The following is a 14,247-nucleotide window of genomic DNA, read 5'->3' as shown; positions in this document are numbered from 1 at the left end:
TCTGAGGGGAGTTTTCCTGCCTGGGAGACTCCACACGGGTCTCACGGGTTCAGGATTGCCTGGGTGTGGGCTGCAGGGCTTCTCTGGTGGTTGAGCCAAGCTCCCTCTTTCTCTTTTGCTGAAATCTTCACAGCACATCCTGGAAAATACACACCTGTAAGCCTCAGGAAATGATTAGGAAAAAAAAGCAGACTTAGCAAAGAGACAACTCTGGATATCAATTTGAAGAGACAGAACATATAATATAGGTAATGCCTTCCTCAGCCACCTGTCTAAGATAATTCTTTGCACACTTTGTGATTTTGGTGAGCAAAGACCTATATACTACACCATAGCAAAATGCATCCTCACATAAATCCTGTATCCCTTTAAGCACCTGTGTACTTACAAGAGACAGAAATCCCAGGAGTTATAGCTGTGGACTCAGCTTTTTAATGCAGCCTACAGTTTTTCTACGCATGGCCCGGTCAATTTCCTCTGAATTCAGGTGTTTCATTAATTTACATTTATTTGATGATCTTGGATGTAATCCTGCCTGGGATCCTGTAATCCTATAAAGCCTAAGACAATCCAACACTTTTCCTTAAACCCCCAGCTGCCTGCTGGGAGGAAACACAAAGGACTCACACATGTCAAGTTAAGGAGTGTGAAAACAAGAAACCCAAATAATGAAGGAAGCTTAAAAAATAAAAAGCATCTCTGAATCTTAAAGCTGGTGCAGAGACCTGAGCTGGTGGGTCAGGTGCACTCACAGACAAGTGCTGTGTCCAAACCTGAGCAGGACACAGTTACTGCAGAATCACAGAAAGTCCTGAACTGAAAGGGACCCACAAGGATCATCCAGCCCAACTCCTGGCCCTGCACAGACACCGCAGCGATCCCACCCTGTGCCCGCGTTGTCCAAACGCTCCTGGGGCTCTGGCAGGCTGGGTTCCGCGACCATTCCCTGGGGAGCCCGTTCAGTTCCCGACCACCCCCTGCGTGAAGAACATTTCCTAAAACCTACCCTAACCCTCCCCTGAGACAGCTCCACCCTAACCCTGCCCTGACACAGCTCCAGCCGTTCCCTGGGTCCTGTCCCTGGTCACAGAGATCAGAGCTGCCCCTCCTCCTTGCGAGGCAGCCGCGGAACTGCTGCGAGCTCTGACCCCAGTCTGCTCCAGGCTGAACAAACCAGCGACTTCAGCCGCTCCTCGTCCGCCTTTCCCTCTATATAGGACCATCACCCATATTCTAACTACGGAATTAATGTAAAAAATAAAATAAAAAAAAAAATAAGGAAAATACCTTCGGCTCGGACGTGGCAGCGGCTGTGCCGGCCGGGGCCAGAGCGGCCGTGGCCAGAGCCGCCGTGTCTGCCGCGGCCCCTCGGCCGCCCTGCCCTGCCCTGCCCTGCCCCGCCGCGGTGCCGTCGGAGCGCGGCCGCCGGCCCCGCACGCCAATCAGGGCGGCCCGCCTGCCTTCCTGTAGGTGTGCCCGGCTCACCTGGAGCCGCGCTCGCACTCATGACATACCTGCGGCCCCGCGCAGGGCGGCGGCCGAGCGGCGCCGGGGGGGGCTCCGCGGGCCCCGGCCCCGCCATGTGAGCCCGGCGCAGGTAAGGGCGGCCGCCGGGGGCGGCGTTGCCGTGTTCCCGGGAGAGGCGTTGCTGTATTCCCGGGATCGCCGTTGCCGTGTTCCCGGGAGAGGCGCGGGCCTGGCGCCGGATCCGCGCGGAGCCCAGGCCGGGACGGGCGGAGGGGCGGCTGCCCCGCGGGGTCGGGGCGGGCTCCGGGAGCGGGGGGGGGGACGGGACCAGGGGGAGAAGGAAGGGAAGGGAAGGGAAGGGAAGGGAGGGCGGCCGACCCACCATTTTAGGACCCGAGGGGGACGGGAGGAGGGATCTCCGGGGAAGGCGAACGTCGCTCCTCCCGCGGCGGGCCCGGTGCGCGCTGCGGGCGCTATCGGGGCGCGGAGCCCCGCGGGGGTCGGGGCGCAGCGGGAGCTCCGGCGCCCCCCGAGGGGCGGCGAAGGGGGCTCCGCTCCGCCCGGCCCGCGGCAGCCCCGGGCGCCGCGTCCTTGGCTGGCTGGGGGCCGTATCCTCGGCGGGGGCTCCGCGCCCCGACGGCAGCGCCCGTCCCGCCCGCCGCCCCCCGCTCCCCCGCCCGTGCCGGCGGCAGGGAGGGCCCGGAGCGCAGGCCCGCTCCCAGGCTCGGCTGCCAAGCGGCAGCAGGAGCCTCTTCCCGCAGAAATGGTGCCTCCCACGCAGGAGCGAGATCCCACGGTGTTCGCCGGGTTTTCGGCTCCCGCCGGCAGCTGCGGCCCGGGAGTCGCGGAGGTGCCGCGCTCGAACTCTGGACACCTCCTTGTTTTCCTCCTTGCCTCGTGACTTTTATGGCCTGTCACGGAGGGAAGGCAGAGGAACGAGAGGCGAGATCCTTGCCTGCTGCTCGCTTCCTGCCTCCTTCCCGCAGCCGCTCCGATGGCAGCCCCAGCGCCCCAGCCAACCTGCCAGGGGGGGATTCGGAGCTCCCGCGGCTCTCGCCTGACCCATCGTCCTCCCAGCACCCGTGCTTGTCGTTGCTTGATGCTTCGTTTATTCCCAGATATTGGCTAAGACTGCGTCAAACCTGGTAGGATTTACGAGGTCAGAGATCTGAGTTCGGCTCATCGGTGTTGGCTTGTTGCAGGCTTTGCCAGGGCGCTGCTGGATACAGATGCCCGTGTTGGCTTCTCCTGGAGCTGGGTGCCTGTTTCTCCTGCAGCAAGCCACATGTGTAATGTGTTGTTGGAAGTTTTGTGATCTGATTCCTTGGTGTTTTGGAGTTTCTCATGGCCTAAATGGCTTGGATAAGACTAGAGTCCTTTTAAAGGGTTGCACTGGAGGGAGGTGGCTTGGTTTGGAGGAATAATGTATGGGTGACCCAGATTTCAGTACTGCACCTGAATTGGGCAAGGAGGAGGTATCCATAATCAGACTTGAAGCTGCAACAAATCTGAGTTCTTCTTAGTTATTGTTAATGTTAGGAAGAGCTCAGCTGGCTTCTGTGTAGAACCTTGTTTTGCCAGGTGGTGATTGAGGCTGGCATTTGTCCTGTCCTGCCTTTACAGCAGCCTTGTTGGTCTGGGTAAATCTCAGTGGGGTTATATGGTCCAGTTGCTTGTGACAGCGGGCGACTGGGCTTGAGGTTGATGCTCCTGCTCTCTGAAATAGTGGGACACAAATACTTCCTCTGGGAACTTCTTGTGCATCCTGGTAGATTTTGACGGTAAGTCTGTTCCACAGGCCTTTTTTTTTTTTTTCATTCTGCTAACTTTAGATAGATGTTCTTGTGCTTGTTCTCTTGAATCTTATCCCTTCTTATGGTATGTTTGTTTCATGTCCTTTTAGTAGGAAAGAGCCAAATTATGCTATAGTTTTTGATGATTTTTTTTTTCTTTTTAATGTAATCTTCTTTGGAGTCTTGTTTAAAGTGGGCTGTTTTATTTAATTAGTTTCTATTCATATTACATTCACTCTCCATAGTTATCCCAGGCAAAATTTAAGGAACAGCCCACAAGGGATTTCCAATTCTTAATTGGAATCACATTTTTTTCCAAGGATGTTTGATTCTAAGTGTTTACTGTGCTTTCTGTCATCTGGTATCTTTCCAGTTGATGTTTGGCTAAATTATTCACAGCTAGTTTATTTCAGTAGTCATGCCTCGGAAGTTTTGCAATTCCTTTCCGCTTTGCAGCTCCTCACTGAGCTCCTGTTGAATCCTTTAATGAAGTACTCAGAAGTGACTTCAGTGCAAATGCAGTTGTGCTCTATTGTTTTGACGCTTGGGCTCTACAGAGAGGTTATTTCCCTCTTTCCTGAGCTAATCACACAGTTGATGTTCAGAGTATCAGCCAGCTGGGGACAGATACCTTCACCTGACCCCTGGCAGGTATTTACATTCCCAGCTGGTTATCATTGCATCGAATCCGAAATTCTACTAGGAAAGTACCCAGTCTTGATTTCAAGATATCAAGTGATAGGCTGCACTGGTTCCCTGGGTAAATTATTCTAATGGCTGATCAGCCTCACTAATTTCTTATCTCCATCTGTCCGGCTTGGTTCCTAACCACAAAATCTTGCTACAAGTTTTCATGCCAGGTTGACATGAAAGCCTGTTGCTGGCAGGGTGACACGTTCCAGCTAAAAGATGGTCTGTTGGACTGCAAACCCATGGCTGGGTGATCAGTGTGGGTGATCAGTGTGGTTTACAGCAGTGATGGATGGTTTACACCAGCCTGGCCTGGTGTCTTTGTGCAGGCAGGTCTTCCTGGGATCTGTGATTGAATAACTTGTGTTGCTTGGAGCTGGGCTTCACATGATGAGCAGCCGAGCAGCACAACAGGCTCCTGGTGAAGGAACGATCCAGTTCTCATCCAGTCCTGACTGCAAGCTCCTGCTGCTTCCCTTGGATCAGCTCAGGTGACTGAGTGGCCTCAGATCAGTCCAGTCATTGCTCCGACTGACTATTAACCCCCCTCCCTAAAGAAAAACAAGTATAGAAGTTGCATTAGCCTGCCTTATGCCCAGAGAGATTGCTGAAGAAGTGTAGTGTGAGAAACATGGTGAGGGACCACCTCTTCCAGCAGCAGGATTAGATGCCAGAGGGAATCACACATTTAGTTCTTACATTTCTGTGCTTGGATAAACAGGCTGTGGTTGCACAAATCCTCTCAGCGGGCACTGCTGTTGAAAGAAGCCGTCGTGCCTGCCTGTTGTCATCTCTGCAGGTTCTTTGCTGCGGTTTGTTGTGAGACCACACATGCACCTCTACCACCAGGAGAGAAAGGGCAGAGGATGGAACTCCTTTTGGCAAGGTGAAGAGTTGGTGAAACTAGGAGTTGTCACAAGCATGCCTTACCTTTAAATCTTCATAGAAGGCAGTGCATCTTTTTGCCTTCCCTCTGCAGCTGATGTGTGAGAGACCAGCTGTCCTGATTTACTCAGTAGTGCAGAATAATTCTCCTGTACGGCTTGGAAGAACTGGGTTTAGCCAAGACTGGGTTTAGGTCACCTGCTTTTATGTCTTTGGGCCAGAAGTACGTGTTGAAATTTGCTGTGTGGAAAAGAGCATTTAGTGTAAGAAGAAGATCTGAGCCTTGGCTGTGACACACTGCTACCTACGAAGGGTTCAGTGGTGCAGCAAAGTTCTAAGTTAATGCATTCATGCGTTCTAGATGCGAGTTCTCAGTGCTGAGCAAGGTGGGGTGCCCTTTTGAGAAAGCTTCATTAATCTTGTCTCTTCCATTAACGAGTGACTCCAGTTCTCCTGCCCTTTGAGTAGAATTGGTTTCCTGAGACAAAATCCATTCCCCTTCTATTCTTTTAGACACCATTCCTTCAAGTCCCATGCAGAGCACTGCAGGATGAGGAATAGAGCCTGTGGTGGGGACTTGTTTTGGACCTCATGGGGTTGGATTAAAAGTGAGATGAAGTTGAAGAAGAAATTCCCATTGCTTTAGTACAAGCTCAGTGCAAGGTCAGGGGGAGGGCTATTGGTTTTGATAGTGGGAAAAATTTAGAAGAGGGAAGGTGATTACCATGACATGTGTACAAATGTACACAGATAAACAGACACACATGTAAATGTGTACAAAATAGAGGGTGTTCTGATGCTAGGAGAGGTTGAGGAGGAGTGGCTGAAGAAACTGTAATTGGAAACTACACAAGGAGGGAACTGAGGTAAGAGGAAGCACAGGAACCTGCTGCTGGGAGAATACTTCATTAAAGCAGAGATGGCCACTAATTCCCTTCTTGAAAACGTATCCTTTTTGCAGTGTCACAGAGAAGTCTGTGACATTTGGACACCAAACCGCCTTTTTGTGATCTCAGATTGAACACCCAGCTGCAGGCAGGGGCTCAGTGGGTGAGATTTGACTGCCCACAGCCTTGCTGGTGCTCGGAGTCATTAAGCACTGGGGTTCCTAATGCTGATCATACACAGAAATTCCGAAATCTCCACCAGGCCAGGCTGGGGCGGTGCCCGGTGGGATCCATGAGCTGGGTGATCCCCTTCATGGGCAGAGCAGTGCTGTGCACTGGTGACCAGACCCAGCCTTGCACAGGGTGTGACTGGAGGAGGTGAGGGGAGGGAAGGCTCCTGCTTCATCAACAAATCCAGCAGCAGATTTTGTGAATCCAAAATACACCCCTCTGGAGGCAGGGGAGGGGATTAGGATCCTGGTCGTGTTAGAGCATGATTTGTTCAGATTGCAGAAGCCCAGGAATAATCAGGGGACATGAGTGTGGGTTACAAGCAGACCTGTAACTAGTTGGACATAGCCCTTGTTCACATCTGCCACAAAGTGGCTACCATGGCTACACTTGCATATTCACTTGATAACAGAAATAGGTGCACAAAGCAGTGTTAAGCTAACACAAAGGCCACTGTTGGGAGGAGTAGAATAAGATGCTTTGCCTGTGATCTTGCTGGGCAGCTGCAAAAACTCAGGATGTTTCAGATTACTAGTTACAGGTGAGCTATATGGTATGTGTGCTTTACACTCACCTTCACAGGTGTAATGATCAAAAATGCCTACACAGATTGTTTGAATAGCTTAAATCTTATTTTGGCCCATAAATCTTCAGTACAGATTGCTGCCTGTGATGATGGGCTCATGGGAAGTTGGAAAGAGTAGATGGGAAGAGTATAGCTTTCACAGGAAAAAGATGCCATACCAGTGCCTAGCAAAGCTCTGATGCTGTAGCATCAGATGTCTTTAGTGGGTCTGGGTTCCAGGCTAAATCCTTGGATTAAGCCTGAGTTTAGATGCAGAAGTTTTGCTGTAAGTATTCCATAGTGCAGGCATCCAAAGGTAACTCTAGACTATGAAATGTAATCCATCTGCAGCATTTGAGTCACTCTCCTTTCTGAGAGATCCCAGTCTGGTTTTACAGGTGAGGGTTGCCAGGCTGCTGGTGAAGTTGTGAAGGTGTCTATTTCCATTCTGTTGCTGGATGTAGAGGAGAAAGAGTGTCCTGAGTATGCTGCCAGCTCTTCAGGACAGGAACATTGTACAGCATTTAGAACAGTGAGGATTCAGTCCTGATGGTTGGTATGGCTTATCACTCAAGGAACTCTTTTCATTGTTTGTTCTCTTTTTCTGTGACTTGCTTTGCACATAAAGATATTTCAGCTTGAGTCTGGGTACAATAGAGGTGGCAGATCTTAGAGTGCTTTGAGAATGCTGCACTTTTCTCTCCTTTCTCTACTCCTCCCCACAAGACTGTAGAATATCCTGAGTTGGAAGGCACCCACAAAGATCACTGAAGTCCCAACTCCAAAGCAAGATGTTTTCTCCTGGAAAGGCATGTCCCAGGTACAGGCAAGCAGAATTTCAGGATGGGCAGGAGGGGTAGCACTGGCAAGTCAACCCTGTCATGACTCTGTGCTGTGCTGCTGGGGCAGAGAGAGGATGCAGTGGGGAGACAGGCAAAGAGAAGTGGATCATCCCATATTTTTACCACAAATTACAGGTTGTGGCATGTTTTCTTAAATGTGCAAGTGATTGAGAGAGATGGGTTTACCCCTCAAGTCGCCCAGTAATTTCTTAATAGCAACTGGTGATGTGTATAGAGAATACATGACTGTACTGTCACTCTCTTCTCATCCCTGGGCACAGCTGGGAAGAGGGGATATTCTGTCAGGGCATGTGGGAAAGGCTGAAAGGGAGGCTGGAGGGTGTTCCTGTAGGCACAGGGTGAACACTGCTTGTTTTGGTGCCATCTGGGAAGGCAGTTGTCCTCCCACTTCACTCCTACAGTTCACCTTGTCTTCTGCCCCTGCACAATGAGTAAACTGAGCTGTTTCATTTTGGAGAGGGTAGAGAGAGGAAGATGAGCAATTTGGAGGTATGCTGGAGCAATGAAATGTGCCTTATCCTGGAAGAACAAGGCCAGGCATGCAAATTATGTCATTGTAGTATGTGCTCTGTCACAAGGGAGGGTCAGGGCTGTGAAAAGCAGCTAAAAATTGTGTCTGTGTGTCTAGAAGAATCATGACAGCTGAATTGCCCAGTGGGTGTTATCCAGATGAACCACAGACATTTCTTCCTTCATTCCCTACCAGTGTCATTTCTGCCTATCCAGTTGCTGAGTAGGTGATAACAGTGATGTCAGACATGAAAATAAGCATCTGAGTGTAAAAGGGGAAAGATGGATTGATTCTGACTCTGACAGTCATAGCCAAATGACTTTAAAAGAAACCAGAACAAGAAAAGGTGAGATGTGCTGTGTTGTGTATGCAGTGAAAACTGGTGTGATCAGAAATCTCGTGTTCAGCGAGGCAGTATGGAAGCAAATCTGCCCTGAAATGTATCATAATTGCATTTTACTAGAAAGTTGCCTTTTAAAGCTTAATTTTAAAGGTGGTACTGTAAAAGGTTTTGTTGTGTCTGGTAAAAAGGGTGAACAAAGTGCACTGAAAGGTGAAAAAAGGTATTAACTGATGTGGGAGACAAATACAGAAGTGTCAAGCAAAGCATGTATAAAAACACCAGCTTGGTTTCAAACTATGGTTTGGTAGAGAAATACAGTTTTGTGTTTAGTGGGAGTAAGAAATAACTGACGCTCTCTGCCCTAAGTTCATAAAAGTGATAGATTTGGAGAAGGGGTCTCCTGTGAAAATGAGCACAGTGAGAAATAGACATATCTATTAGATATGTCTATTGGAATGTGAATATCTGATATGTGTGATATTATGGGAGTGGGGCATTCACTGACTGGGCAGTGAGACTCCTCCAGTGTAAGTGTGATACCAGAATGAGCCAAAACATCTAAGTATGCACACTACATTGTGGGAAAAATCTCTGTTATTTGTAGTAAACAACTTTACAGCAAAAAAGGAAGATATCTTAGTAATGTGTTTTGTTATCTGGAAGAACTTGGAGGCAAAAAGACACGGAAGGAAAGAACAGAGTGAGCAGCTGATATATTTTTGTTGGGGAAGGGATTGCTTAAATAAGACTTTGCTTATGGTCACGATCAGATATGGGGTTTATAACAGGCCTTTGCATATTCAGTACACTGAGCAGCCACTCCCTGCATAATCCTCAGAGTATGGCTGGGAGGTAGGAGGGTTTACTATTACTCCAGCTGCAAAGATGACCCTCAGACGGGCAGAAACTGCTGCAAACAGCTAGAATTCAGAATTGGAAATTCTGCTGGATGGGATTGCCCTAAATTCTTGGTTGCCCTAAAAAACTGGTTACAATCCAAGTCTGCTGTAGAGATTCCTCTTAGTGAATGACTGCAGTGGGGCACAGGTAGGAGAGCTCCTGGTATCCTAAAGTGTGCTCCCCTTCCAGCCTGGATTATGTTACTGGTGATAGCAGCTATCCTCTGTGGGCCCCACTGGCTTGAAATTTCTGGTGACTGCACCCATGTTTAACTGCTCATAAGCCCTAGCCATGGGCTGGGGCAAGATTTAAAACAGCAGGGTGCATCTTTGCCACCTCCTGTTACAGGGCAAGTGCAGGAATAGCCAAAGGTTTGGAATGCTGGGGTATTCCCCAAGTTTACACCAAAAGCAGCAGTGCTTTGTGTCCTGTTGTGGGGATAGCTGTAAATGCACCTTCACTGGCACAAGTGGAAGAAGTCTGTGCTGAGAGTGGGTTCCTCAGTTGCATCAGTCTGGCAAAGGTTAGACCAAATTTTCCATACAGGAAGATGTTTGGGAAGAGGACTCCAAGGAGAGCTCTGGCTCTTCCCTCCTTCTTGGGCATGGTCCACTGACAATCCCAACCCTTCTTCCTTCAGGGTGTCCATTGCTCTTAGCTTTCCCAAACTGCAGTGGTCACACCATATCATACCCTTTGCTGTTACATCCAGTGATTTTTTATTTTTATTTTTTTTAACACAGCAAAGCATTTTGCCCCATCCCAAGTCCAATGAACACCTTTAGCTGACTGGAGGAACTCCTCTGCCAAGGTCAATGAGATGCAGCAATGGGACATGTACATGTTTATTTCTGCCCTGCTGATCAAAGCGTGGTGCGGGTAATGGGAAGGAGCCGAGTCTCTGATTTCATTTGCCTGGTGCTTAGGTTTCCCAGGGGAAGTCTCACATGGATGGGAAGGTATGCACCAGCCCAATTAGAATGTGCCATGCATGCCTACGTGGGCCGGGGGACGCGAGGACTTTGCATTCCTCAGCCAGAGCTGTCGTTTTGTGACCGTGCCATAAAAGAGGTGAAGGAAATGTTGCCAGCTCCATTTTCCGCTGTTACTCACAGGTCACTGTTAAGTTGCCTCGTCCTCTGATTTTCTCACTGCCACACTGAATTCAGGAGTTTGGGGTGAATTTGAGGCGCACAGATTTTATTTTACTCCTCAGCATTGCCATGTGATAAGGTGGAAGTGGAAAGAGAGAGGTGGTGTTACATGCCACGGGGCTGAACAAAAGGAAGCTGTAGGCCGGTCAAGAAGATGCAGAGTTGATGTCCTCAAAGACTCCCAAAGGGCAATCTTATGATCCTGATTGCTCAGCTAATATCTGAAGATCATGAAGCCATCAAGGAGTGCAATTTTAGAGAATCTGGTAGGGTGGTGGTGGGAAACAGACTCTGCCCCCTCATTCATATGCAGAAAAATGAAAATGGAGGGAGGAGGGATGAAAATATCTCTAGGTGTTCCTTATGCATTGAAACTTGTTTAAATTTTTTTTCCCATTTTAATAATTATGTGTGGTATTCACATTCTCTGAACAGAGAGGGACATGATTCTCTCTCCCAGGATTTTTCCTGGGAATTTGTGAGATGCAGTGAAGAAGCTCAGAGAAAGAAGAAAACAATTCTTATCTGTATCCACTGCTCCTGTTGTTTGGCACATGTGGAATGTGTTATGGAGATTGTTTCTTCATAACAAATCACCAAAGATTGATTTGTTAATTAGACACTGGTAATGGTTGTTTAGATTGATTAACCAATTATGTGACTGTCTGAGACACTCATGGGTTTTCTTTAGTATCTTTTTAGTATGATGTAGTTCTAGTATAGTATAGTATTAATGTAATAGAATTTAGCTTAATAAAAGCAATTTATTCAGCCTTCTACAACATGTAGTCAGAGCGCATTATTCTTCCTTCAAGGGTCACTACTTCAATATTAATGCATCAAAGAAATGTTAGTAATATTTCTGAGCTGGAATGAAATGAATGCTCTAAATTAATCCGCACTTGGAGATGTACTGAACATGAAAGTATGGGGATATAATTTTTGTGCATTGACAAAGAAGGGGAAATAATACTGAAATAGAGAATTATCAGTATTGTTCATCTGTGTGTGCTGGTTTTTAATTTTTTTAAGATTATACCTGTAGGGCTATACCTTTATTTTTTTTTTTTTTTTTTATAATATGCTGTGTTAATGACAGTATTAGGAACTAATGCTAAATATTAACTACAACATCTCTGGGCTGTAATTACTACTATAAACCTTGAAATAAGGTAGTACTAATTGGTAAAGCTGGTTATAAAAAGCATTTTCTAAGACTGATGTATATCAGTTACAGCATTTAAACGCCTGATTTATACAACTTTTCACAGCTTGATCTCAAAGACAAGGTCACAAGAATGTCTTCCCCTTCTCTTCGGAGTATTTCCCTGCTAGACTTTGCAGATGGTTTGAGGAGGTTTCCAGGGCTTTTCCAAGGATTTCCTACATGTTGTTACTTGTTTCCAGAGTTGGTCACTGGGGCTGTCTCCTAATTCACCTCTCTTCCATGCAGCATCCCCTTAGAGCCAGCCCTTTCCCACGGGGAGAAGGCTGGCTGTGAGTTCACCGGCATGGCGCAGTCAGTGGCAATAAGGAGACAAGGAAACATTATACCATAAAAACAACGGCTCATTTGGAAATGGTTGTGGATTCAGTTAGAATATCCTCTTTCCCCTGGTGCTTGCCTCTCACCTGGGAGGGCAGCAGGCGTGTTCCTAGCAGAGGGCCAGGAGTGAGGGTGTAAAACCCCCCGTGCTCTGCTGCTGCTGATGCGCGTGGGCTGCCGAGGGAGCGCCTGGCTTGGCAGTCACACCATGGAGAGACACCTACGCTGGGGAGGCAGGGACTGGCCTGTGCATCCTGGGTGTGGTTGCACCAGAACGTAGGGCTAAGTCCAGGTTTCTGCTTTCCTGCTCCTGCTTTGGTGCCCTTATGCATTGTCCTCTCGTGCAGCTTGTACAGCTGATCTGGGGTCCCGGCACATGGAGGACATGGACCCGCTGGGTGGAGGACTTCTGCTATGAGGACATGCTGAGGGAATTGGGATTGTTCAGCCTGGAGAAGAAAAGGCTTTGGGGTGACCTCATTGTGGCCTTGTGGTGCCTGAAGGGAACCCACAGGAAAGATGGAGAGAGACTCTTGGCAAGAGCCTGGAATAACAGGACAAGGGGGAATGGCTTCAAAAGTAGGTTTAGGTGGGATATCAGGAAGAAATTCTTCCCTGTGAGGGTGGTGAGGCCCTGGCACAGGTTTCCCAGAGCAGCTGTGGCTGCCCCATCCTTGGCAGTGTTCCAGGCCAGGTTGGATGGGGCTCTGAGCAACCTGGGATAGTGGAAGGTGTCTCTGCCCATGGCAGGAGTGGGAATAAGATGGGCGTTAAAGACCCTTCCTACCCAAACCATACTTTTGATTCCATATACAACTACTGCAGGAAGCTGTCAGATTTACCTTTACTTATCTTTTCTCCTGTGTCATACCTTTATGTCTGCTCACATCACTCTGCTCCCAGGTTGTTGTTTTTTTTTGGCTCGACAACTCCCTGCGGTGGCTCATACATGGTCATGTGTGCACTGGCACGAGGGAGATGTTGGCAGCAACCTGGATGCATAGTAAATTGGTCTGTTCTGGATTTTCAGGGTTCCATGTCAGATCTTAATTAAGATTTATTAAGCTGCAAGTGGTGTGGGATAGTTTGTAGTCAGCAGTAGAAGGAATTGAAAAAGCTCTCCTTTTGCCTTTTTTCCCTTTTTTTTTTTTTTTTTTTTTTTTTAAGGAATAGAATATAAACAAATGAGCTTTGCAGGATATCTGCAAATACCTAAATTAGGCCTGACAAATTTGATTATTCACCTTTGTTAACCCAGTTATATCACAGTGTATTTCACCGCCTTTTTTTTTTTTTAGTTTCTGGTAGCTCATGTATGTCACTGCATTAGGCCTAAATATTTGGCATTGTCATGAGTTCCAGTCTTTGAAAAACAGGGATCAGGCAGAGAGGGAACAGGAAGTTGCCCTTCCTCTCCTTAGTTACAAATTAGGGTTTAGGATTAAGAAATTAAGATGAACCCAGACAGCAAGATTTAATTGTTGAGTCATACTTAGTTTTTCTGGCCTTTTCCATGCCCATTAAAGGCCAGACATCAATTTTTTCTTAATTGTAAGCCAAAACTCTCACATAAGCACGTGATTCTAGGAAGTGGGACTGTATGAGAAACAGAAAATGTTGTGATGTGCCCAATAAACCTGTGCCAGTTGGCCATACAAGCCTTAGACTGCGAGGAACAACAAGTTTTCCGTGTGTTCGCATTAGTACCTTCCTATTCAGCACCCACATAATTCCTGTGGCTTTGGGTGTGTGAAGCTATTTTTCCATGGGGAGGGAGAGGGAAGGGGTCCTCGCTGGTGGTTTCCCACATTTACATTTCTTATAACATTTTATTTATAACTAATACGTTTTGCTTCCAATACCAAACTTGTCTCATGGTAGCTTCTTCGACCTAAAGACACCAGTTAAATTTCCAAGAAAAAAAAGTTTGTTCCCTGAAAAGCTGGGTTAGGGGAGGGTTGTACCAAAACCTGTTTTTCCCACATACATCCCTTTTGGAGGGATTTATTTTCTTTCTTTAGCTAGTTTTCAGTTCAAAGCTCCATCACTGCTACAGTATTTTTGTGATTTGATTGTGATACAAATCCCGTAACTTTTTGAAATAAATCTTGTTGCTGGAGTGATAAGGTAATTAAAACTGACATGGGGAGCTAAGGCTGAAAACATGCATTCTGAGGGCACAATACAAGGATAAATGTGTGATTTTGTTGTTGTTGGTGTTATCTCATGGAATTCTGAATCCAGCATTTTTTTATAGTTCTCTCCAGTTGATGGTACAATATTGAAGCCAGAGAATGACAGTTTTCTGCTGTTGTTATGACTGATGACAGTGTGCTGTCACTACCATGGAAAGTGCAGTTTTATGGGTATTTTAGCATTTTTTTAGTTGCATAGGATGTGCTTTACCTATTG

At 47.5% G+C, this 14,247-nt stretch overlaps 2 protein-coding genes across 9 annotated transcripts in view; one reads left to right on the top strand and one right to left on the bottom strand.

Annotated features, from left to right (window-relative positions):
- The window catches only part of LOC144246247 (uncharacterized), a 33,927-nt gene extending 23,696 nt beyond the window's left edge, over window positions 1-10,231 (bottom strand). The window contains exons 1-4 of the mRNA XM_085569104.1: window positions 10,135-10,231; window positions 4,991-5,075; window positions 2,624-2,738; window positions 1,850-2,368 (exon numbers count right to left, since the gene is read on the bottom strand). Of these exons, the coding sequence (XP_085425230.1) occupies window positions 1,850-2,368; window positions 2,624-2,738; window positions 4,991-5,075; window positions 10,135-10,231 (816 nt within the window). The remainder of the gene's footprint in view (window positions 1-1,849; window positions 2,369-2,623; window positions 2,739-4,990; window positions 5,076-10,134) is intronic.
- ARHGEF5 (Rho guanine nucleotide exchange factor 5) overlaps window positions 1,447-14,247 on the top strand; it is a 33,215-nt gene continuing 20,414 nt past the window's right edge. For 2 of the 8 annotated variants that reach the window (XM_021540071.3, XM_085568521.1), the window contains exon 1: window positions 2,285-3,248. The gene's annotated coding sequence lies outside the window, so the exon portion shown is untranslated. Of the gene's footprint in view, window positions 1,598-2,283; window positions 3,249-14,247 lie in introns of those variants that run through there. The other 6 variants (XM_085568523.1, XM_085568522.1, XM_085568526.1 and 3 more) reach the window with 6 other exon arrangements.

Source organism: Lonchura striata, chromosome 1A (genome assembly GCF_050655825.1).
Source record: "Lonchura striata isolate lonStrDom1 chromosome 1A, ASM5065582v1, whole genome shotgun sequence".
In the NCBI taxonomy this organism is placed as follows: domain Eukaryota; kingdom Metazoa; phylum Chordata; class Aves; order Passeriformes; family Estrildidae; genus Lonchura; species Lonchura striata.
This window is presented reverse-complemented; position numbering and strand designations above follow the sequence as displayed.